At 46.7% G+C, this 26,098-nt stretch overlaps 1 protein-coding gene across 1 annotated transcript in view; it reads right to left on the bottom strand.

The window, feature by feature from the left end:
* The window catches only part of LOC109318189 (sodium/hydrogen exchanger 10-like), a 206,155-nt gene that overhangs the window by 132,391 nt on the left and 47,666 nt on the right, over positions 1-26,098 (bottom strand). The window contains exons 9-11 of the mRNA XM_019547271.1: positions 24,031-24,202; positions 7,059-7,140; positions 2,338-2,504 (exon numbers count right to left, since the gene is read on the bottom strand). Coding sequence (XP_019402816.1) covers positions 2,338-2,504; positions 7,059-7,140; positions 24,031-24,202 — 421 coding nt within the window. The remainder of the gene's footprint in view (positions 1-2,337; positions 2,505-7,058; positions 7,141-24,030; positions 24,203-26,098) is intronic.

Genomic DNA, 26,098 nt, shown 5'->3' with positions numbered 1-26,098 from the left:
CCGAGGTCCCTTCCAGCCCTAATGTCTATGAAATCTATGAAATCTACCTTTTCAATTGCTCTGGTTCTGTCCCTGCTGGGTGCATGGAACACATGACCAGGCTGGACGGTAGCAGTGGCTCCAGCTCTTGGCTCCAACCCAGGTTGGGGATACAGCTAGAGCTGCAATAGCTACCCCTGCCAGTCTCTGTGCTCCTTCCTTGCACCATTTTCCTATGCTCCCCTTGCTCCATGCTCCCCTTCCCTTGTGCCCTTTTCCAACACTCCCCATTCCCCTTTTCTAGCAATCTATGTTTCCCTTTCCCCATGCTCCACACATCCCTTCCCCCATACTCCCTCACTGCCTTTTCCTCTGCACTCCACCCAGCACCATGCAACCCTTCCCCATCCCCGCCAGCACTGTGTGCCCTTTCCCCTATACTACATACCCCTTCCCTGTAACTCTCTCCTAAGTTCCCCTTGCTCCATGTTTCTCTTCCTTGGCACTCTTTCACCAGGCCCCTTCCCCTGTGCCCTTTCCCCATGCTTCCCTTGCTCTGCACATCCCTTCCCCCACACTCTGCCCATCACCCTTTCCCGCATGCACCCCCTCCTGCACCATACATCTCCTTTTCCCACACTTCTCCTGCTCCACACACTGTAGTCCTGTCAGAAGCTGCAGCAGTTCCTTGCCTGACCTGTACTCAAATCTAAGATAATAGGAGAAAACCCTTACCTTAACCTTGAGTAAATATGGTGTTTTTTCATGCGAAAGAAATTATAGTATCAAGGGCTGCTTACAGACATTAAAGAAAACCAAAACAGCACTTTAAACTCAGTGTGCTCCCATGCCAAGCCCAGCACATACCCAATAGAAGCAGTGCGCTAGTTGGACCCAGCTCACCCAATGTATATATAGATTGGGCGCTTTAGTGCAGGGGTTTTGGCACTTTTATCTAATAGCTGATTGAATCAGCTATTAGATAAAACTGCCAAAAAGCCCCACGGAAGAGTGTGATCTATAAAGACGCTGCAAAGTTGGGTCAAACTAACATGCTGCCTCTTCTGGTAAAATGGGTTTTTTTAACATCTGTAAGCAGCCAAAATCCTGTGATTATACAGAAAATCAGGATCTTTCTGAAAATATACCACAGTAACTCTTATTTCCTTTCTATGCAAAGGATGGTTGTGTGTTCTTTACTTTAAGAAGATCACTATATTTTCTCACATACAAATTGCCCCTGAATAAGATGCACAACTTTTTTTGAAAGGTAGAATGCAGAAAAGGGAAGTTTTGAAAATACTGGTAACAGTAACTGAGTAGCAGCAGCAAGGGAGCCCAACATGTTCATTGTGCTGCTCCCTGTGGAGTATGCACAGTGTTATTTTCATTTCCCCCCTAGCTGAGGCTTAACTGCAGAACCTGGTATTATAATATTTCCTTGCTTACAACATGCAGCTGATATTTTTTTGAGAAAAAGAGTGTGTTATATATGCAAGAAAATATGGCATTAGAAATCCTGGAAATTCAAAGCAAATATAATTGTATGGGGGAAAAGACCCTTAAGATGACAGAAAAAGAATAGAAATGTTGAATTAAGGTCATTCAAATTGAATTTGTCTATATGTTGTCACTCCTATATAAATTCTATGTAAAACCTTTACTGGAGGTTAATGAAGACGTTTATGGAAGCCTGACACAATGCTCTTTGGTGTGAACCTCCCCTGTGGGAGTGTTCCCAAGAATATCTACTCTGGCTGCTCTCATGCACCACAGCCAAAAGCCATCTGGGCTTTATAGAAGAAAACTAAAAAAAATTGCAATGTGTCAGAGGAAGATAGGAGGACAGACAAATAGCCCAGCGTTCCTTCCCAATTTTAGTAAAATTATTATAATTTATCAACCATTGTGTTCCAGACATGCACTCAAGTACAAGTTTCGTAATGTCATTTCTTAAAAGTAAATGCAGGTCAAGTATTGTATTAGTCATCATTTTTTCTTATACATTTCATATCTACCTCCATAAAGTCCTTTCTTCTCTGAAACTGGCTTCAAACAGATGACGATAGACAAAACTAATATATATAACACATACAACTCATTTTTTTATTTTTCGAACTTTCCAGTTTATCCAAATACTACCATATCAATATCAAATACTTCCATCATAACAGAGCCCTCTTTATCATTATAGTTTTCTTTTGTAAACCTAATATTTATGAATCTACTCTTCTAATAGATACTATCATAAATTGAAACCAACTAATCAGTCTTTCAATTCAGGCACTTTTTTTTAACCTCTTCCTACAGGATTTTCTTTGTATGAAAGAATAAATATGATAAATATTAATTACTCACTTCATAAGGGTAATCAATTTGAATTGCTTCTTCAGTCATGTTCCAATTTGCATCAGCTAAAAATCTGTCAAGTTTTAGCATGGAAAATGCATTGGTCTGCATTTCTTTTATTCGCTGAACAGCACTGTATATTGCCATACGCTTTGGAAGGGTAATATTACACAGATCTATAGAATGAAGGAAAGTGAAAGCATTTATCAATAAGTATACTTGTGTGATGTGAAAGAGAGAATGTTGGAAGGTGGGAAGATAATTGACCACCTGAATGACCTTCCTGAAAAGTCACTGGGAGCAGGTTGAAATTTTCTCCCTGAGAAGTCATAGGATTCTTCCAGGCAACTTTTTCAGTTTGTAGCAGCTGCAGTATGCTGCTGTCACAAGCTTCATTCCTTTACAGGTACCAAAAGCTCCCTTCAGATGTGATGGTAAAAATTAAATGGGATCTGATGCATGAACCACACAATCGCACTTTCTGCCACACTTGTATAGCAGGAGGCATGATTGTGAGATCGTGCATTAGATACCATCATGGCTTATTGCTGGTGCAAGCTCCCTCAACTGGAAGCCCCTCAGCTGATGGGGCTCCCAGCCTTGGGGGCAGATGGTATAAGCCCGCAACTGGAAGCCTCATCAGCTATGGGATCCTAGCTGCACGGGTGCATCATGTGGGAGCCTGCATGATGGCTGCCAGGTGATGGTGCTCCCCTATGGCTGGGAGCCCTATCAGCTGATAGGACTCCCAGTACACCTGGCTACACGTTCAATTAATGGTGTGATAGGAACCAACCACAAAATTATTACACACTTTTTGTAAAATACCTGTGACTTTTTTCTCCTTTTATCATGCCATTAGTTGATTGACAATGTAGCTGGCTCACAGCTTAAGACATGACTAACTGCTTAATCACATTTTAAGTGTAATGTGTTGGCAGGGACCTTATTGTAACCAGTGACACTTAATTAGGATTACTAGGTTGCTCTTGTCCGTAGTTGTCTAAATTAATGTTTATTTTGCTTTCCTAAGCAGTCCACTTGCCCCTTTGAAGGTGATTTAACTGAGGAGTTATTTTGGTACTGTACTGTGATATTGGGAATATTAGAGGTTTTTTACAGAAATTACTTCCCTTCTTCATCTTTTTTTCTCCTCCTTTGCCCCCACCACCTTCCTTCTTGCCTGTATCACCTCATTTTTTGATTATTTCTTTAATCCCACTATTTGTGCTTGGAATTGCCCCACTCTTTTTGTGCACTTTCCTTCTTCAAATCTCTCCCCCAAAAGCACTTCTTTAAAACTTTTAAACAAAAATCTTTGCAAAATGTATCCATATTCATATGGGCTTATGCCCCAGCCTGCCAAATTATTTTTGTTTTAGCTATTTTATTCAAATCCAAAGACACCAAAGGGTCTATATGGCCCTGCATAGCACAACACATAAATATCTGGGCTAGCTCTGAATAAGCTGTTTCTATGCAATGCAGTAGAATGCCATGCAGAGACATTGGTTTGAATCCCCAAAACAGTATAGCTGAATAACATGGTGCTCTGTTCAGGTTATTTCACCCCTTTTCACTAGGCCTAATTAGCCAAGACAGAACACATCCATACAATTATATTACTGTCCAGGTGGTGTGGTTGCATGCCACTTCCCATAACTACAGTGCGTGAGAGAGGCACTGGCTCTGGGAGCTGATTTGAGGGGCAGCATTAGTAAGACTTAACCTGTTGTCCATGTTGACTTTGGAGCACACTCAGAAATGTACTCTGGAGTGTCCCTCTTCCTGCTGAGATAGGTTGTCTGTGGCTGAGCAGCACTCCCAGCAGCCAGACAAATGTGCATTCTCATGTGGGCAGTTTGAGAGCTCTCAGAGAAGAGCAGAGTGGAATAAGCCTCTTGGGGGCCGATCTGGATTAAGTGAACTGGATGTTGCAACCTGCAGGGTGGAAATGAGGGTGGGGGACAGATAGGCAGGGAGCCCTAGGGCGACAGAGGCAAGGCAGGGGAATGGAGGCAGAGAGCCCTCAGGGTGTTAGGGCAAGAAGGGGCTGGAGGGGGGAGGGAGAGGCAGGCAGCCAGGATTCAGGCAGATCAGACCCTCAGCTGACTGGCCCATCTTCGTGAAGCAGGTGGGAAGTAAGGAGTGCCTCCTGCCAGCTCCAGAGATGAAGGACCGAATTCTGATTGTATCCTTGTTTTCAAGATCATAGACCCCACCCTCTGCTACTGTCAGTTACAGAGTTGATTTCACTCAACCTACCTTGGGTATCCCTATACAATATTGCACTGTGCCATGTACACAAACCCAAGCTTTCTTAGAGAACAACATTTATATAACAATAAATAAAAATAATTATTTCATTGTATTATTTTTTCTGTTATTAAACAACACTAAACCTTCCTTTTTAAAATAATCTCTTTTACCCATAAGCAAAGGTATCCTTCAATGGTTCTAAAGAGACAAAGGCTACTTTTGCATTAAAAAAAAGCCAACTAAGTTATTTATTTTGCTGGAAAAGGAGCATATCTAGAGACACTGTGCAGGTCATGCAGCTGCCAAGGTATCTGCCACTTTCCTCTGCTTGGCAAACCCTCTCACAGCTGTAGCTACTGGTTGACATTGTAGCTTATATCCAAAGCAGCAAGTAAGTGGTTAGTATTATTTTGATGAGGTTTGTGATGTGAAGACAGCACTCTACATACAGAGTCTTATAAAGAACTACTTACACTAAAGAAGTAACAGTCTCACTACTACCGGTTGCAAGGGCCTGGGGCCTAACCTTGCATGATACAAAATAAGTCCCCCTGGAAACACAGAATATCTTTGAAGTGTAACATTTGAAGACATAAGTCTGCCACACCAGAACATTCCTGATGTAACATTTCCTAGACAATCTGGCTTCTCACAGATGTTAAATCCCACCCTACCCTGCCCAATTAATGCGCTTTACCAGAAGTAGCAGTGCGTAATTTTAACACAGCTCAGCTCTGCAGCATCTGTATAGATCAGGTGCTTCAGCAGGGCTTTTTGAAGCTTTTATGTAATAGCTGATTGAATCAGCTATTAGATAAAATTCCAAAAAAGCCCCACTGAAGTGCTTGAGCTATAGACGTTGAGTGAGCTGGGGCCAACTAAGGCCATGTGTAAATGAAAAGAGGGGTGTGTGTGCACGACACTTTAAAGCGGGTTAAATGCTTTTCCACCACTTCAGTGGTGTCAGTGTTTGCACAACTTGGCGGAGTATTGCGCATTAATCCCAGCCACTGTAGGAAATTTGGTGGCATAATGCACCTTAAATGACTTGGGGAGCAGCAAACTAAAACTCTGAGGAGTTTTAGCCCTGAGGAGTTTTAGTTTGCTGTCCTTACAACCATGGAATGAAACACTGGGCTTTGTGCAGCCCCGTGGCTCTCTAGGAAGACCTGCAGGCAGCCTGGCAGCAGCCTGGGAAAGCAGGCTCCACCCAAGAAAAGCAGTGAGTCTGATCCTCCCTCCCCCCGCCGAGCCCACCTGCCTGAGCTCTGTGGGGGGCCTAGTACTTCCCTCCATAACTGTGGTGGCCCCTGGGACCACCCAAGCCAGGTGCCTGCAGGGAGGTGCTGCCTTGGGGGGGGGGCCCTGCTGCGGAGGGAAGCACCAGCCCCTGCCACAGCCCAGGGAGCGCTCTGCCCACCGGCAGCCCACCCTCCCCTCCTCTCCCCTCCCCACCGCCAGAGAGGCAGGTAAGTCAGTGGTGTGTGTGCGTGACACAGGGGTTTAATCAGCCCAAAACTGAAGTGGTGTTTTTAAAAACCCACCGCTTCAATTTAGGAGCCAAGTTTCATTTCCAAATGGCCTAACATGCTTCCTCTATCGGCAGTTTAAAACAAGGCACTGTTTTTTATGGGGGATTTTTTTTAACACCTGTAAGCAGTCTCTGTGTTTTTCCAGGAGGACTGATTCTGTGTCACAGTTAGCCATGACAGTGGAAAAATATTTTTTTTCTATTTTCTGCCTTCAAAAATAAAGTGTGTATTTTATTTGTGGGTATGTTGCATGTGAGAAAATATAGTATTAAACTTAAATACACAGACTACCGACATACAAATAAAATTGACTGGGACATGCCTAGTGCATGTCCCAGTTTAACAAGGAGCTACATATTTTATTTAAATTAGGCATGTGCTTAACCACTTGTGTGAATTGGGACCACCATCTGCTAGGTTTTATAAACATTACATTATGATTGTAGTATATATCTTATTTCTTGTTGCTTTTGCTTGAGCAGAATTGAAATGGTGAACCAATGTTGTTTTTAGATCTACATAAATAACTGAGCCTTCAGAGAAATAAAATTTTAAATAAATAAATAAATTACTTTAAATAAAATAATTTTAAATAAATTACCTCTGTACAGATGTACAATGATAATTGCACTTGATAAAGTAATATTGCAATTAGAGTGAATTCAATTTTGATATTATCTCTTATATCATGTCTTGTTTTTGTAACTTTAATACATTATAATTAGTTACTTTGCACTGTTAATTGTCCAAAGAATGTCTACATTCATCAGTGCACTGTAAGAAGTAAGTTTGCATTAATACATTCAAACTTATTTCCAACAAATGGTCCAGAACTGAATAAAACAGGTTTTTTAATTAACTGAATGTCAATTTCTTCAAAGAAAGATATTACTTTTAATATTTCCTCTCTTCCTTAATACTATCAATTGATATGTTTACCTAATCTTGTAACCAGCATTTTCATTGTGGTGTAATTAATCACCAATGTCATTAATGATGCCACTCCTGCATGCAGTAATATCTAAAAAAGAAAAACAGGATATCACGCTACATATCTTCCCAAAAGATGCCACCATCCCAGAAGATATTATTATTAATTTCTAATTTTGCTAATTTTAACCCTATGTCTTTGCTCTTTTCAGAATGACTAAATAAGAAAAGAATTGTTATCAGGAATTCCGTTTGTCACCATTCTTTCTTTTCACTTCAAAAAATTATGACTAGAGAAAATTACTGCATCACCTAACAAAAAACAAGGTTATAAGACCAGTATTACTAAGCATCTGCACTCCCTTTTCTTCCTAGTATAAGAATTCCAGAACAGAAGACATTCAAGGAACTACCAGATAGGCAAAAATTAGCACCCTGATCCAAGAAGGAAAGCAAAGACTAGGAAAGATGACAACTACAATAGAAGGAATTACAAACAAGTAATTTTCTTCTGTTATACAACCTTCTTTTTTCCTCACCTGTAAAGAGAAACATAATGAAAAGATAATGGATATACTGAGCAAAGTTATCAGTGATTCTCTTGATATCCTGCTTGAATAACCTTTTGGCCAAGCGAGGTTGTTCCTGAGGACAACAAACCTAGGAGGTGATGGCAAACCACAGTATGTTATGATACTGATTTCTGGGATTGTTTTTGCTCAATGAGAGTCTCCCTTCATGTTAGCAGCTGCCTGCTTTGGGAATGGCAAACACTATTTCTCAAGAAAACACTCTCTATAACAGTGCCCTCAGAAGAGACTTTTGATGCTATTTCCTGTTTCTCCAAAAACATTTTGGATTTTTTGCTGGGAGGCTTCAGGAAACAGAGCTGACCCGAGCAGGGTGTGGGGCCCGGGGCAAGTCAGCCCATGTGAAGCCCTGCCATTGTTCCAATCCCATGTGCCCCAGACCCGAAGAAGCTGCCACTGCCATTGGTGGCAGCAGCGGGGGCGGGGTAGCAAGTGGCTGAATGTGAAGCAAGCGAATGCAGCGTGGAGTTGCCGTGGTCGCTCCACCTAGCTCCGCAGGGCCCCCCAAGGCACGGAGCCCAGGGCAGTTGCCCCGATTGGCCCCCCTCCCCCTTAGGGACAGCCCTGTCATGAGATATTGGCAAGCCACAAGTCTAAGCTTCAGCTCTATCTTCTATCTGTGAACTTGTTACCAAGGAAATGCATTTCCTCAGATGTATCTGAAACATGTTGTGCTACATGCATTTCAAGATGGATTTGCACCAACCACTATACTTTCAGTTGATCTGTTCTTGGTTTTATTGGGTTGATGGGCTCTCCTTTTAATATACCAAGGAAATAGTTAAATTGTTTCACTTAAACATGGCTTTTATGCTGGCAGCTGTTTACATGCTGGGGTTAACTGTATTAACTGTCCCTCTTCTCTCCTATTCTTTCATGGCAGGGGTGAAATCCTGGCCATGTGTAATTCAATGAGCCAGGATTTAAGTCAAAGTTACCTTTCAGTTTCTGTCACATTTGTACCAGAAGTGAATAGAGTTCAACACTAATCAAACCAATTGTTCTCTTCACCTTGTCTGGACTTAAACTCCTCCCAGCTAAGAAATACCTATTTCTTAGGACTTTGAAAGCTTTCTCTTCAATGTTCATAGTCCTTGTAAGGTGAAGCATTTTTTTTATCACTTCAGGGGAGACAATATGTAAAAGAGGTCCCCAAAAATTCTGTTTGGGAAGGTAAATTCATACAAGAATGCTGAGTATCTCTATTCTAAGTTTGCCAAACACTACTCACACTTTAAGGCTAAAGGCATCTAGCCATTCCACTGCCCTTCTTGTGAGGGATTTGCAACCCCTACATTTCTACTTGATGTGTCCCTCACCTCTGCAGGATAGACCCTTCAAAATGATCATCACTTAAAAGTATAATAGCTCCATATGGTGAACAAAACATAATGTGAGAGACATGACCAACCAAGGAATAAATTCTTCTTTAAACAAACAAACAAAAATCACTAAGACCACAGACAAAAGTTACACTCATAGTGCTCAAGATGTAAACAGATGTGATCCTGCCTGTGAAGCCCCCAGGGCTGAAGTGGTAAAAAAAATAACATAAAAAAGCATGGAGCAATGTGCTCTCCAGGTCAAGGCACATGATAGGGGATTGCTTAGCCCTGTGGCTCTGCTCCCCCTCTCACATACAGAAGGGGAGTGAAGCCTATCAGTAATTACACTTCAGCCTGGATTCCCTAGGACTGGAGCTGTCCTCTCCTCTTGCAGGGCCAGGGCAGGCTATCAGTAGGCATGCTGTGGCCTAATGTCCTATGCCCACTATAGGAACCAAGAGAATGGAGTGCTGAGTGACAGAATAGACCGCTCTCCCTCCCTCCCAGTCCCCTTGGGGATGGTGGGAGGGCAGTGCACAGCACTGTGGGATGTTGGAGGACTGAGAGATCTCTTGTCTTGTAAGGTGCACTATGCAGACAGTATATGTAGGGATCTACTCAATTTGTGCTTTTGCAATTTTTGTGGAAAACAATCACTGTGAAATCTGGCATTCCCTGCAATTTTGCACAGAATCGCCAGGAAAAAAAAACTTTCTAAAAATAAAATGCTGGCTCTCTACTTAAGAGTGATAGATAAGACAGCAATCAGGGATACGAATATCTCTCAGACAAAACAAAGACACTTCACGTAGCCATCAAATGAAGGACATAGTATGAATCCTGGAGAATGAGTTTTGGGCAAAGCTATTTTCTGGATCCAATCCAGAGCAATTTAAGAGAAAAAAACAAATGGTGCAGTGCTACTGAGATGGGAAAAGGGGGAGGAAAAAGGTGCCCAGCTGGAGCCTAAACACTACCAGTTGCCCCATCAGAATGAAGAACATAAAAAGCATTGAAATGATCTCCCAGAATGGTGCTGAGAATGGTAAGAAATATGGGTAGGTTCAGACATTTCCTTCAGGATTGAAGGCTGCTAGGAAAAGTAGAAACACTCCACTTCCAGCCAGATGGCTGGAAAAAGAAATTAAGAAGCAGGGGTAGTGCACACTGCTTTATATCCTTGCAATGTAGGAGCCCAAGGAAGAGTGGGTTTAGACTCTAAAGCAGTGATTCCTTATGCAGTGCCTGTGGGCGCCATGGATAAAACTTCAAAAGAATACAAGTAAAGGGAAGCTGCATTTTGAAGTTTTCAATCTAATGCGATTTTAAGTAATGTATGGGATGATTGGATTGATCTGAATTCTAAACTTTAATATTCATATTGGAGCCCACTGCTTTTTCTTTTAAATTTGAATTTGCTCTTGGGCACATAAACATTGGGAACCCCTGTTCTAGAGCATACTCCACAGGTACTGCTAAGGTAAAAGAGTCTTGGATCAAAGCTCAAGGATATGAGCTAGATTCACAAGTGAGAATCTGCTTGTGAACCAGTAGTGTAACTAGAGTGGGATGAGCAGGGCACCAACCTATGGCACGGACTTAGAGGTGGCACCAGTGTGGCCTCTCTTTCCCTAGGATTCTTTTCAACAGCAGGGCAGCCCTGCACAGCTGCTGGCCACTGCAGCCAGGCAGACACAACCCCATGCCCAGTAGTATATCTGGGATGAAGGGTATGTGGAATTATGTCCCTGCCCAGGAGGCTTTGCCACAGAAGGCACAGCCCTGCCTTCAGCCGCAAGTGTGGGGTGAACAGCAATACCAGAAGAAGTCCCCAGGGGGCCCATTCTGCTGCTGCCTGTGCCTCAGTAGCTTAATACATACATTCACTTACAGCCAAAAACATTTCTAAGGCAAAAATTGTATTTATTTTGGCCCAATCATCAATATAATGCAAATATCTCAAATAATCTTAGTGCATGGAGCAATTCTCTGTAAGATGAGTAATAATTAGGTAAATGGGAATGGTCACTCTAAACTATTGGCTTAGCAAGAAACCTTCCAGTGTGCTAAAACACAAAAAAGGAAGCTTACAAGAGGCAGAAACTTGGACAAAGGCCGAGGCATGAGTATAAGAGTGTTGCTTGGGCATGCAGGCATAAAAACAAGAAGGCCAAAGTGCAATTGTAGTTGCAGCTAGCAAGGGACATGAAGGTTAACAAGGAGGGTTTCTACAAGTATGTCAGCAACAAAAGGAAGATCAGGGAAAGTGTGGGTCCTTTACTGAATGGGGGAGGCTAATGACTGGAAATGCAGAAAGGGCTGAAGTATTCAATGCCTTTTTTCACCTCAGTCTTCACAGGCAAGGTCAGATCCCAGACTACTGCACCTGGCAGCACAGTTTGGGGAAGAGGTGAGCAGCCAACTGTGGTGAAAGAACTGGTCATAAATTACTCAGAGGACCTGGATATGTACAAGTCCATTGGGTCAGACGCGATGCACCCGAGTGTGCTGAGGGAGTTGGCTGATATTGCAAAGCCACCAGCCATTATCTTTGAAAACTTGTGGCAACTGGAGAAGATCCCAGATGATTGGAAAAGGGCAAATATAGTAACCATCTTTAAGAAAGGGAAGAAGGAAGATCCAGGAAACTACAGACCAGTAAGCCTCACCTCAGTCTCTGGAAAAATCATGGAGCAGGTCCACAAAGTATCCATTTCTAAGCACTTGGAGGAGAAGGTGATTAGGAAAGTCAGCATAGATTCACCAAGGGGAGGTCATGCCTGATCAACCCGAATGCCTTCTATGATGACGTGAATGGTTCTGTGGATGTGGGGAGAGCAGGGGACGTGATATACCTTGACTTTGGCAAGGCTTTTGATATGGTCTCCCATAATATTCTTGCAAACAAGATAAGAAAGTATGGGTTGGATGAATGTATGGGTTGGTTGAATCATAAGGTGGATAATTATGGGTTGGATGAATCATAAGGTGGATAGAAAACTGGCTGGATTGTCAGGCTCAAAGGGTAGTAATCAATGGCTTGATGTTTAGTTAGCAGCCAGTATGAAGTGGAGTGCCCCAGGGGTTGCTCCTAGGGCCAGTTTTGTTCGGTATCTTTAACAATGACCTGGAAGATGGGATGGAGTACACCTTCAGCAAATTTTCAGATGGCACCAAGCAGGGAAGCAATAGATATTCTGGCAGGTAGGGCTAGGATTCAGAAAGATCTCAATAAATTGGAGGATTGGACCAAAAGAAATCTCATGAAGTTCAATAAGGAGAAGTGCAAAGTCCTGCAATTAGGATGGAACAATTCCATGCACTGGTACAGGCTAGGGACCAACCAGATGGGCAGCAACTCTGAAAAAAAGGACCTTGTGGTTACAGTGGACAATAAGCTGAATACGAGTCAACAGTGTGCCATTGTTAAAGAAGGCTAATGGCATACTGGGCTGCATTAACAGGAGAGCTGCCAGCAGACTGAGGGAAGTGATTATTTCCCTCTATTCAGCACTGGCACATCTGGAGTCCTGTATCCACTTTTGGGCCCCCACTGCAGAAAGGATGTGGACAAACTGGAGATAGTCCAGCAGAAGACAATGAAAATGGTTAGGGGGCTGGGGCATATGACTTCTGAGGACAGGCTAAGGGAACTGGGCTTTTTTTAGTCTGGAGAAAAGAAGACTGAGGCACAGATTTAATAGCAGGGTTCAAAAGAGACTGTTCTCAGTGATGGCAAATGATAGAAGAAGGAGCAATAGTCTCAAGCTGCAGCAAGGGAAATTTAGGTTAGATTAGGAAGAAATTTCTCATGAGGGTAGTAAAACACTGGAACAGGTTACTCTGAGAGGTGGTGGATGCTCCATCCTTGGAGGTTTTTAAGACCTGGCTAGACAAAACTTTGGCTGGGACGCTCTATTTGTCCTGCTTTGAGGAGGGCGTTGGGCTAAATGACCTCTGGAAGTTCCTTCTAACCCTCATTTTCTATGATTTTATGAAACATAAGAGATCAGAATCTGGTAATACTGCATTTAGAAATGTTAAAAAGAAGTTTGGACAAAATCAGTTGGTTTTCAATAGGATCCACGAAAAGGACATCTACGAAAGGACATTCTCACTGAATTTTAAGCAACCCACAAGTCATGTGTTGAACAGGAACACTTAGTGGGTGCATCTACATATGCATTTATGTCACACTGAATTTACTGTGCAGTAAGCGGGAATAGGCCAGTGTCTACACATGCAGGCAACCTGTGACTAGATTTAGTCCTGTCAGAGCAGCCTGCCATGTGTCCCTATGGCCACTGGGGTGAGCTCCAGCCTCCAGTAACATAGCTGCCAGCACTTGGCAGCTATGCCGAGGCCAGAGGCAGCTGCCAGCATGTGGTGGCCATCTTTAGGGCTCATCACCACCTGCACAGCCCTGCCCAGCCCCTCCCCTGCCTGGGAGCTGCTGGCCCCCACTCCCTGCCCACCCTGCCTCCCTGTACCACCCCTGCCCCTGGCAACCAGTGGCCCACTGCTGGCCATGGTTTTGGCCCTGCTGGCCCCACCATGCCCCTCCTGCCCAGGCCCCAGAGCAGCCATGCACCCTCCAGCTGGGCCCAGGGCACCAGCTGGGGGAGGCTCTGGCTACCCCCCTATTCCTGTACTCCCTGCTCCTGCTCCACTGCCCACACCCCCCTCCTCTGACACGGTACACACCCCCAGCACCACTCCAGGACACGCATGCAAGAGAAACTGAAAATTTTATTAATAATACAACCCCCACATCCTTCTACAATCCACCTTCAACAAACACAGCCCCCTTCCCCTCACCCCCACACACAGTGCCCCTCCATCACCCTCCCACCCTCCAACAAAAAAAAACTGCTCCCCAAACTTAAAACACACTTCAGGTGTCTGATCCTGTCCCTGAGTCCACCTGCAAGGGGACCCAAGGCAGAGAACCTGGTGGCAGGTAGCCAGCACCCTAGCCAGCGGGCACTACAGGACCTGCTCCAGGGTGATGCCAGAGGCCTGCTCAAGGGTGGTGGCCAGGACCCAAGGACCCTACAACACTGAGGCGGAGGGCCAATTGCTGGGGAGCATGGGCACAGCCTCCCATGGGCATCCCTGGGCAGCCAGTTGCTACTCTAGTAGCTCCATGCGCCACCATTCCAGGGCTGCCAGCTCAACTCAGTGCATGTGGCATGCCTGGAGCTGCACCTCCTCCCTGGTGGTCTCCCAGGCAAGGTCCTCTGCCTGCCATGCCTGATGGTTTCACAGATTTCACAGACATTAGGGCTGGAAGGGACCTCAGAAGATCATCGACTCCAGCCCCCTGCCCCAGGTCAGTTAGGGTCACAGGATCCCAGCAAGATAAACATTCAGTTTTTTTCTTGAAGGTGTTCAAAGTAGGTTCTTGAACCACCTCTGATGGCAGGCTATTCCAGACCTTGGGAGCTCGAACAGTAAAGAAATTCTTCCTTATGTCCAGCCTGAAATGGTCTTGCAGGAGTTTATAACCGTTTGACCTTGTCATACCTTGGGGGGCTCTGGTGAACAAACATTCCCTCAGATCCTGGTGAACAGCCCTGATAAACTTATACGTGGCCATCAGATCACCCCTGAGCCTACGTTTTTCCAGGATGAAGAGTCCCATAGCTCTCAGCCTGTCATCATAAGGTCTGTTTTCCTGACCTCTGATCATGCGCGTGGCTCTTCTCTGGACTCTCTCAAGCTTCTCCACATCCTTTTTGAATTGTGGAGCCCAAAACTGGATGCAGTACTCCAGCTGCGGCCTCACCAAGGCCGAGTACAATGGGAGAATGATGTCCCGGGATTTGCTTAAGAAGCATCTATGGATGCAAGCCAGCATTCTGGTCGCTTTACTAGCCGCAGCATCACATTGAAGGCTCATGTTCATCTTGTGGTCAATCATGACCCCCAAGTCCCTTTCATCCGTGGTGCTAGCCAGCGTAGCACTGCCAAGCTTATAAGGATGCTGCAGGTTTTTCCTCCCAAGGTGGAGAACCTTGCATTTTTCGGTGTTAAACACCATCAGGTTCTCATCTGCCCATTTCCTGAGTCTGTCCAGGTCAGCCTGGATCGCCCTCCTGTCCTCAGGTGTGGATGCTTTACCCCAAAGTTTGATATCATCGGCAAACTTGGCCAGTCCACTTCTGACTCCAATGTCCACATCATTAATGACGATGTTAAACAATATAGGCCCAAGGACAGAGCCTTGAGGGACCCCACTGGTTACAGGGCACCACGATGATTGACTTCCTTCAACCACCACCATCTGGGTCCAACCACGGAGCCAATTCCCCAGCTAGCAGATCGTGGTGGACCCGAGGCTACAGTTGACCAGTTTTGCCAAGAGGTGATCATGGGATACCAAATCAAAGGCTTTTTTGAAGTCAAGATATACAACATCAATCTCCTCTCCCTTCTCCAGGTGATAGGTCACCTGGTCGTAAAAGAAATGAGATTGGTCAAGCAGGACCTACCCTCAACAAAACCGTGCTGGCTTTCCCTCATGGTGTTGCCATCAGCGAGTCCATTGAGGAGGGCCTCTTTGATGATTTTTTCTAAGACCTTCCCCAGGATAGAGATCAGGCTGATGGGCCTGTAGTTTGCCGGATCCACTTTCTTCCTTTTCTTGAAGATAGGCACCACGTTGGCCTTCTTCCAGTCTTCAGGCACTTCACCAGAGTGCCAGGAACTCTTGAAGATTCATGCCAGGGGCTGGGCTATGATGCTTGCCAGCTCCTTGAGTACCCCTGGGGTATAAACCATCAGGGCCAGCTGACTTGAAGGTGTGCAGCCTCTCAAAGTGTTCCTTCATGAGGTCAGCACTGATGGAGGGCAAGGGATTGCCCTCATTCAGGCATTGCTGTCCCATAATGGGCAGGGGCAACCTGTGGGATGGATGAAAAACTGATGCAAAGTACCCATTTAGTAGGTTGGCTTTTTCCTCAGCATTGGCTGTCAGTTGTCCCTTCTGGTTTAGGAAGTGTCCAATGTTGCCCTTGCTTTTCCTACGGCTCCCCACATATCTAAGAAAGGACTTTTTATTATCCTTGATACTTGTAGCTAGTTAGAGTTCAGTCACAGCCTTGGCTTTCCTTGTTCACGGGTCCGGACTGTTGCGGAATATTCCTCCTTGGAAGTGGATCCCATCCTCCATTCTTTGTAGGTCTTTCTTTTTAGCCACAGGAGGTCCGCTAGTTACCTGGAGAGCCACAGGGGCTGCTGTGCCCTTCTGCTGCCTTTCCTCCAAGACGGAATAGCATTCGCTCGTGCATCAAGGATTGCTCCCTTGAGGAGCAACCACTCTTCCTGAACACCCCTCCCCTTTGGGTCATGATCCCTTAGGGCCTCACCAATGCCCCCTGAGCTTGTCAGTCAGCTTTCCTGAAGTTGAGGACTTCTGTATTGCTGACTGTCTTGCCAGCTTTACGGCAGATAGTGAATGTGATCAGCTCGTGGTTTCTGTCACCCAGCTTCCCATCGATGTTAGGGTGCCGATTAGGTTGTCCCTGGTTGCTAGTACCTCTCGTTGGCCCGTAGACTTCTTGTGTCAGATGGAGGTCATCTACGCACGAGAGGAAGTTTTGCGACCTCTCGAATTTAGCTGAGCGCTCTTCCCACGAGATGCCTGGGTAGTTGAAATCTCCCATGACAACCATGGACCTGGAGCATGCGGCTTCAGCCAATTCCCTGGCAAACTCCTGGTCAAGTTCTTGACTTTGGGTGGGAGGTCTGTAGTAGACTCCCACTGTCGTATCCCCTGTGCCATGTTCCCCACAGATTTTAACCCAGAGGGTCTCCAGCCTTCCACCGTGGTTGCCAATGTCAGCTAGCAGGGATGTGTAGCTGTCTTTGACATAGAGAGCTATGCCCCGACCATTTCGTGTACTCGCTCTCTCCTCTACAGGGTATAACCATTTATACCCATGGTCCAGTCATGGGTGGAGTCCCACCAAGTCTCCGTTATCCCTATGATATCATAATTATTTGCGTTAGGCAGGAGGACAAGTTCCTCCTGTTTATTCCCCAAGCTCCTGGCGTTTGTGTACAGACAAGCAAGTGTCTCTCTGGGGGCTCTTGCCTTGCCTACCAGTTGTTCCAGGGCTGGGGCAGGGGTGGGATCCCTTAAGTGCCTTGGCCTGCTGGCTTTGCTATGTTTGCTCAGTGGGCCAGCAGTGGCAGTAGTCCCCTAATCTCCCGGTGGGCTTAGTTTAAAGCCCAGTGGAGCAGGTCAGCCAGTTTGGCTGAGAAAAGCCTCCACCCCAGCGGAAAAAGGTGGAGGCCGTTCCTTCCCAGCAGCTTGTTGCCTCTTTCACCAAAGAGCAGACTGTGGTCATGGAAGCCAAAGCCTTCCCGATGACACCAGTGCCGTGGTCTTTGGTTAACTACCCGGATCCTCCTCTTCCTCCTCAGCCTGCAGCCCGAGACTGGGAGGATAGAAGAAGACACCACCTGCGCCCTCAGATCTTTTAGCCCCACTCCGAAATCCCTGTAGTGCCTCATGACCTGGCTGGGAGCACTCCAAGCCACGTCATTGGTGCCCGCATGGATAAGAAGCATGGGATAGCAGTCAGTGGGCTGGATGAGTTTGGGGATCTTCTCCGCAATGTCTCGGATGTGAGCTCCTGGGAAGCAGCAGACTTCCTGGGCTAAGAGGTTGGAGTGGCAGATTGCCCCCTCTGCCTCCCTCAGGATGGAGTCTCCCATGATGAACATTTTGTGTTTTGTCTTGGGGAGAGCGGGGGCAGTAGCTACAGTAATGCCTGTGTTGCCTGTGGGAGCTGGCAACTCAGCAGGCTCTGCTGGGGTTGCAAGAGGTTCATACCTGTTGCATAGCTCCAGCAGGGCAGGGGCCTTGGGGCCCTTGACCACCTTGGTCCAACCCCTGGGCTGGGTAGTAAGGGAGGTCCCCAAGTCCTCCCTTATCCTGGAGGGAGACTGTGGTCTACCCTCTGTCTCCTGAGGGAGACGGGCCTGGCAGTAGGAGCCTATCTCCTGCTCGCAGTCCCTGGTGGCACACAGTCTCTGGACTGTGGCCTGGAGCTCCTCCAGCTGGCATGCCAGAGACCCCAGTAGGGAGCAGACCTCACAAGGGGAGGTGGCTATGCTCCCGGGCCCCAAAACCTGAAAAGGCGACAGGCAACCCCTGTAGCCGAGAGCCAGGGGCTCTGTCTGCATAGAGCCCAGAACTGTGGGCTCCATCTGGGTGGAGGCCTCTGAGGAGCTGAGGGGGGGTGGGGAAAATGCAGGCCCCTCAGGGACCCTCGGGGTGTGGCTCATGCCCATCCGTGTCATGCTGCTGGTGGACTGGCTATGGGTGGGATTGGCTTCCCTAGGGTGGGGGTGCATAGGTAGGGCCTCAGCCCCTCCTGCTCACCCTCCTGCGCAAATTCCATGCTAACTCACATGCCAGGCAGACAAGCGTGCCTGTTTGTGCAGCCTGTTCGCATGGCTCCCTGCAGGGCTGGGCGAAGCAGGGGCCAGGGTGGGGTGAGACCCTGGTCTGCCACCCAGGCCTCCACCAGCCACCAGAGCAGGCAGCTCCCCTCCTGGCTGCACTGGCAGTGCAGCTGGTGCTTCCAGGCAGCTCCAGCAGCAAGTGGCAGCGAGCCTGTGGTGGTGGTCCTGTGGGCCTCTGTGGCCTCTCCCCCATGTTCAGATGTTGGCCCTGCAGAGGCAAGAGACAGAAGGCTTTTGTGAGTCTTTGCAACATTTGAGAGATAAGATGCTCTCCTCCAGGGGCTCTGCACTGCCTGGCCTCAGATTGGAGGCTGGCCATGTGCAAGTGTCCAAGGATCATGGTAAGCTGGCCAGGCAGGCCTGGGCTCAGGTGGATGCCGCCCAAGCCTCTTGTCCTTGCTTGTTCCCTGGGGGCTGGCCTCAGGCCGCCTTCCCCTTCCCAGGGTGGGCCAGGCCAGGCTGCTGGCAGCACCCGCTGTTGCAGCTCCCGTCCCTGATGACCATCGCCCCTCCACCAAGCCCACCACTCTGCTGCATAGCCACCCAGCCCAAGCATCTGGGATTGGGGCACACAGGGTTCCTAGACAACTGGGGTGAGGAGCTGACTGCACCCTTGCTCTCCCCCGCCCTCCCTGCTGGGGGCCTCTCTGGTGAGGTGCCCCAGGGCCAGCCACCCACCACACTGCCACTTCACCCTGAGCATACCCATGCTGTGTGTGCTGTGGGTGGTGTGTGATGGGCTATTTTTGCAGATGGAGGCCTGCCCAGGATGTTACACCCTGCTGCTGCTGATACTGCTGGTGCCCCAGGCACACCTGCACTCCTGTACTGGGACCCTGAGCTACAGCAGCTCAGGGGGCAAGCTCAGCCTGCCCTGCAACCTCCGTGGCTACCTGGAGGGCTATCTGTTACAGAGCTACACATTCCTGTGTAGAGCTACACATTCCTAACCCCAGCATGTAAATAGCTGCCAGAATGTACACCTTCCTCAGCACATGAGAGGCCCATGCCATTGCCCAGCGGTGGGGACATGGGTTGCTCACTAAGGGTCTGACCTGTGTCCCACCTCTGTGTGCTTTGGGGGGAAACCTGGGGCCAGGGGAGTGCAGGCAGTGGGGGGGTAAGGAGGGGGGCTGGGGGCAGAGGCAGGGGCAAGGAGGCTTCCCACATCCCAGTTTGGAACTTACCATGGGTCCAGGGCCAGTGAGACTGGTGGCTCAGCGTGGGGCTCCCTATGCCAGGCAGTGTCCAGCTCCACCTGCTGTCCATGGACTGCAGTGGGCTGGGGGCTGGTGCCTAGTGAGGACCCCCCTGGGGAGCTTCTGGTTCTGCTGGCAGCCAGCAGTGGTATGGCCAGCCACTCCTCATGGATGGCTGTGGGGTGGGGCTGAGGCTGAGGCAGCTACTGGCCGGGGCTTCCCAGGCTGCCAGTGGGCACAGCAGCCAGAGAGGAGTGCAGGGCAGGGTGAAGGCCCAAGGTGCTCTCCCCTGGTGACATGTCACCAGAGGTGTCAGGGTGGGGTGCAGGCTCTTGGGGCAACAAAATGCAGGTCAGCACCCGCATGAAGGGCATGGTCCTAGGGGCTCCACCGGACCAACGATTGTGGCCAGTCACAACCACCCTCTGGGCCTGCCAGGCCTTAGCCTTCATGCAGCACTGCTGCACTGACCAGGAGTGGCCCCCTGCACACATCCCAGCTGCCAGGGCCTCATAAATGTGGGTGTTCGAGCTTCTGCCTTGAGTAAACTGCCTGAGGCCATACTTTTCACTTCACAGGGGAGTGTACCTCCTCTTGGGTCCAGCTGGCACCCTGGGGCTCCAGATGGGTGGGTGCACATGGATGGTGCTAGGGCTGGACATGGGGAAGGAGGAGGATGTCATGCCCTGCACCAGCTGACTGGACCCCTGGCCCTGTGCTGCTGGCGCAGGAGAACTGGCAGCAGCACCCCCAACAGGGGCAAGGCCAGGGTGTCACAGCCATGCAGCCAAGGTGCTTCACTTCAGTCCTGCAAAGAGAGAAGTGTGGGGGGGTGAGCAGCAGTAGGTGCTGGTCCTGATGGCACAGCCAGCAAAGCCAGCAGCTATGGGGGGATTACAGGGCTGGGCAAAGGATGCAGTCAGCTTCAGCCCTTGGGAGCACCTATCTGCGGCCAGAGAGCGGCTCAGGGGGGGGACAGCCCAGGTGGACCCAGCATGTGGGCTGTCTAGTGGGGCACACAGGCCTTGCTGGGGTGCTGCAGCTGCAAGCAGCTCCTGCTGGCTTCCTGGAGTGTATACCCTGAAGCACAAAATGGCTGCATACTTTTACACCTTGGAGTTAGAGACTGCCAAAGAACATCCCAGCCAGCAGCAGGACAGGGTGCCAGCCAGGAACCACTCCAGATGGTCCCCTAGTGGCTGGGCAGACCCAGCTGGGAGGCTCCTGCTATAGTGTGCAGTAACGCATCTACATTTGCATTACTGCACAGTAACTAATCGGGTACAAGTTGCCATAGTTACTGCACAGTACAGGTGTGCAGGTGTAGACACGTGCTTGTACTGCACAGTAATTTAGGTTACTGTGCATTAAATGTGCACATGCAGATGTAACCAGTGGGATACTCCTAACTCAAGATGAAGACAAAATTCAGTAAATTGGGAAGCAATGCTAACATCAGACCTAGGATGTTTGAAGAAACAATACAGCAAAAGACATGGTTAAAGTGAATGACCTTCAAATATCTCTTGAGAACTAACAGAATTGGATGGAATACATAGAGGAGCTGCTGTTTCCAATACAAGAAATATAAGTTTTCTTATAATATAGGGTATTGTTCGACCTGAGGCAGAAGCAGTATTTATGCTTAGAAAGAAAAATGTGCATTGGACTTATTTCTCTCCCAAAAGACACAATGTCTTAATGGGACATAATAGACATTTAAGACTGGGAAAATATATTTTCAAAGAAGCTATTTGGACTTAGCTTTTGTCCAGACTTTGATTTTGATCAAAGGGACAAAATTCCTGTAGGCTAAAGTAAAAGTTCTCAGCTCCAGAACTGTGACATGGAAGTTTCATGTCCTACACAGTACAGAAGCCTTAAAAAGCCAAGAAAACAAGATAAATATCCTAGTTTACCATCTTATAATTTTACTGTTGGCATTAAAGGAAGAGATAAAAGAGCCTATCTTCAAGAAAGGGAGGAAAGTGGATCCGGCAAACTATAGGCCCATCAGCCTGATCTCTATCCCAGGGAAGGTCTTAGAAAAATCATCAAAGAGGCCATTCTTAACATCCTGAGGGATAGCCAGCATGGGTTTGTTGAAGGTAGGTCCTGCCTGACCAATCTTATTTCCTTTTATGACCAAGTGACCTATCACCTGGACAAGGGAGAAGAGATTGATGTCATATATCTTGACTTTAAAAAAGCCATCAATCTGGTATCCCATGATCACCTCTTGGCAAAACTGGCCAACTGCAGCCTCAGCCTCACCACGATCCACTAGCTGGGGAATTGGCTCTGTGGTTGGACCCAGAGGGTGGTGGTTGAAGGAAGTCAATCATCGTGGTGCCCTGTAACCAGTGGGGTCCCTCAAGGCTCTGTCCTTGGGCCTATATTGTTTAACATCTTCATTAATGATGTGGACATTGGAGTCAGAAGTGGACTGGCCAAGTTCGCTGATGATACCAAACTTTGGGGTAAAGCATCCACACCTGAGGACAGGAGGGCAATCCAGGCTTGACAGGCTCAGGAAACAGGCAGATGAGAACCTGATGGTGTTTAACACCAAAAAATGCAAGGTTCTCCACCTTGGGAGGAAAAACCTGCAGCTTCCTTATAAGCTTGGCAAAGCTACGCTGGCTAGCACTACAGATGAAAGGGACTTGGGGGTCATGATTGACCACAAAATGAACATGAGCCTTCAGTGTGATGCTGTGGCTAGTAAAGCGACCAAAACGCTGGCTTGCATCCATAGATGCTTCTCAAGGAAATCCCGGGACGATATTCTCCCGTTGTACTCGGCCTTGGTGAGGCCACAGATGGAGTACTGCATCCAGTTTTGGGCTCCACAATTCAAAAAGGATTTGGAGAAGCTTGAGAGAGTCCAGAGGAGAGCCACGCGCATGATCAGAGGTCAGGAAAACAGACCTTATGACGACAGGCTGAGAGCTATGGGAGTCTTCATCCTGGAAAAGCACAGGCACAGGGGTGATCTGATGGCCACCTATAAGTTTATCAGGGGTGCTTACCAGGATCTGGGGGAACATCTGTTCACCAGAGCGCCCCAAGGGATGACAAGGACTAACGGTTGTAAACTCCTCCATAACCAATTCGGGCTGAACATAAGGAAGAGCTTCTTTATTGTCCGAGACCCCGAGGTTTGGAATAGATTGCCACTGGAGGTGTTTGAAGCACCTACCCTGAACACCTTCAAAAGATATCTGCATATTTATCTTGCTGGGATCCTATGATTCCTGCTGACTTCCTGCCCCTGGGGAAGGGGGCTAGACTCGGTGATCTTCCAAGGACCCTTCCAGCCCTAATGTCTATGAACTCTATGAGTTCTTTGATTAGCAAGTGTTATTTTCATTTTTTGCATCTTCAGCAGCTTGAGATGCAGGTGATTCAAGTGAAAGTAGTGGCAAGAGTGTTTGACACCATCTATTTTATGGAGGCCACAGATGTACATGAATAGAAGTATTGCCTAGTTTAAATAGTAAAGAACCTGACTGTGGCCTAATGTTTAGGCTGATATATATAACCTGATGCTTGAAATGGAAGTAATCTTTCTTTCTCTTGAATTTGTCTCAGGAAAAATAGTAATGCAGAGTCAATAGTTCCTTACAGGTAGCAATGGATAAGTGCAGCATGGACAAGAAATAGCACTGCAATTCCAAACAAAACGGTGTTCTTCATCTTATCTGATAATCCCAAATACACAGAGCAATTTGGAAACACAAGCCCAGATTTTCAGAAGCGGAAACCAAGAGTTATGCTGCTATACCCACACATACCTAAATAAGTGATCTGATATTCAAAATGAAAAGGTGCCTAAATATGGATTTAGGAACTTAATATTAGATATATACTTTTAAAATCTTGGCCACAAGCACTTGAAATGCTTGAGGTAGCTTCTGCTAAAGCTACTATTAACAAAAAATCACAGGATATCTTAAATCCACATAAAGTTCTAGAAATCCTTATTTATACTAAATATATTTCATGCTAATTATACAGATTTAATAAAAATGTTGAAGCAATATTGATGAAGTCTATAACGTGATAAAAGTTATATATAATCTGAGTTAATAAACTGTCAGTCGGTTTTCAAATAAAAAAATCATTATCTAGTCTTTGCTTGCTTCTACTATGAGCCTAAATTAGTCAGAACACACTTTCAAAGTTGGTCACTTTCAATTTGCAAACATGCATTTGAATACCTTGATTTTATGTAGGTCAATATCCATTCATGAGATAGTCAAAGGTACTTGCATATTTTACTATGGTAATCTGATTCTGAATAATAATAAATACTTATTTCATAATAATTGATTTATCTAGGACAAATTGTGCACAAATTGTGAAAAAAAAATCATTAATTTTTTACCATGTTCTGCATTTTTCTTTCTTTTACGTTTGCTGTTTTGCTAATCCCAAGTGCCATATTCAATGTAAAAGTACCACGTATTCCACTCCAAACAATAACAGCTCCCCAGTGCCAGTTAAATCCATAGCCAAGGTGACGTAGCAGAGGGCTCAGCAACAAAATAACTAGAAACCTGAATGCATAATAGAACATAATAAACAAAAATATTAATAATGAAAGAGAGATATAGCTCTGTGTGCAGGCAGCATACTGAAAGCACTTCAGTCCCTACTTTCTTACAAACTCTCCTAACATATTTGCATGCATGCTGAACATGAGAGACAAAATGGAACCTGGCAAGACACCCAACTACAGTACTCTTAGTGGGGAGAAGCCACTTTCGCACAACATTTGCTAAGAACACTGAGCCAGGAAAGAACACTGCCACCCAAAACCTGAAACCATTCCCTCCTATCATGAACTACAGTGAAGCAGTAACATTTTATAATAATGAGGCAGAAGGCTGTGAATACCTGTAACAATATTAACACGGATACCTAATTTTTATTCATTACCAAAGGATCACCATTTCCCTTTAATGCCAGTACATTTTCTGTAAAACACCTGGGTCTGTAGCTAGACTGGCAATATCAAGGTGGTGTGTCATATAGGTACTTTGAAAATGACACCACTCCAATTTTCTCTGTAAACTTAAGCAAGAATCTGGTCAGTGGTTGATATCCAGATATTCAATTTAGAATGAGGTTTTTCTGAGCAAAGGTCACAGAGCTTCTACCTTAAGGGTAACCTTCCATCCTGTTCCTTTCCTAAGAGGGTGGCTGATATTCTTCTCCAGCAATTCCTCCTCATTCACCTTCACCAGTGTCACAAGTATGACCCAGACAAGATGGGTCAGGTTTCAAAACCAAGCGTCATTAACTAGGGAGTCCAAAGACTAGGGGTTAGACAGGGATGAAGAAAGAAGCTAGGCCAGTGGTTCTCAATCTTGTTAGACTCAAGGCAGTTCTCCATAACTTTTGTGAATTGAACAGAACCCCATGTCAAAAATGTATTTGTTTACTATCAGGGATCCTGGTTTTCCCTGATAAAAAAATAGTAAATTCTCTGATTAAATCCATTATTAAAATGAAAGGCATATATATGTGTGTGTGTGTATAGGCATCAGTCAAACACAATGTTTTATTCATATATTTACAGTTGTAAAGCAATCTGGAAACCTATCAGTGGCTCAGTCACTATAATAAAATATATTTTAAATACCTATACATTTTGGTATTTAATTTTGGTATTTTTATTAGGGGCATGTGAAGCGGGCCCTATTCAGATTTGGATTCAGCCCAAATCAGGGACAGTGATTTGATTCGTTGATTCAGATCACTGTCCCTGATTTAATTCAGCCAAATCCGAATCTGAAAATTTGATGCTGATTTGGAGAATCAGCGATTCAGACATAGACACAGCTTTAAAAGTTTTTTCTACATATCTTGAGATAGCAGGTGCGGCTTGTGAACACTGCGATGGTGGGGCATATGGAGCATCCCACAGGAGTGCGGGGGAGCCCTCCACATGCTCAGTGGTGAACCTGGAATAGGACTGGAAGTGCTTCTGGAAGTACTTCCAGTCCACTTCCAAGTCTGCCAGGGAGTGCACGAGGGGCCCCCCTATGCCTCCCTGCCTCGGCGATCAGCCACAGGGGGACCCTGGGTGCCCCCACCAGATCTAGGAGGCATCAGTCACCAAGCTGAGGGGGTGCAGGGGCACCCCCACATGCTCCCTGGTGGACCCGTAAGTGGACCAGCGAAAGTGTTTCTGGTCCACTTCCGGGTCTGCTGCCGAGCGTGCTGGGGAGCCCTCCCCCGCACTTCAATGGGATGCTCCATGCACCCCCAGCATTGCAGTGTTCACAAGCCACCAGGTACCTAGAGATATGTAGAAAAAACATTTAAAGCAGGCTCTACGTTTGAATCTCTGAATCTTTCCAAATCTCTCCAATCAGAGGGCTCTGATTCAATTCGAAGAGATTAAAGGATCCACACCCACAGCCCCCTGGCTCTGCTGGTGCCCCTCA

This window comes from Crocodylus porosus, unplaced genomic scaffold (genome assembly GCF_001723895.1).
Source record: "Crocodylus porosus isolate Cpor-Errol unplaced genomic scaffold, CroPor_comp1, whole genome shotgun sequence".
Lineage (NCBI taxonomy): Eukaryota > Metazoa > Chordata > Crocodylia > Crocodylidae > Crocodylus > Crocodylus porosus.
The sequence above is the reverse complement of the archived record's forward strand: the minus strand, read 5'-3'. Positions and strand labels throughout refer to the sequence as shown.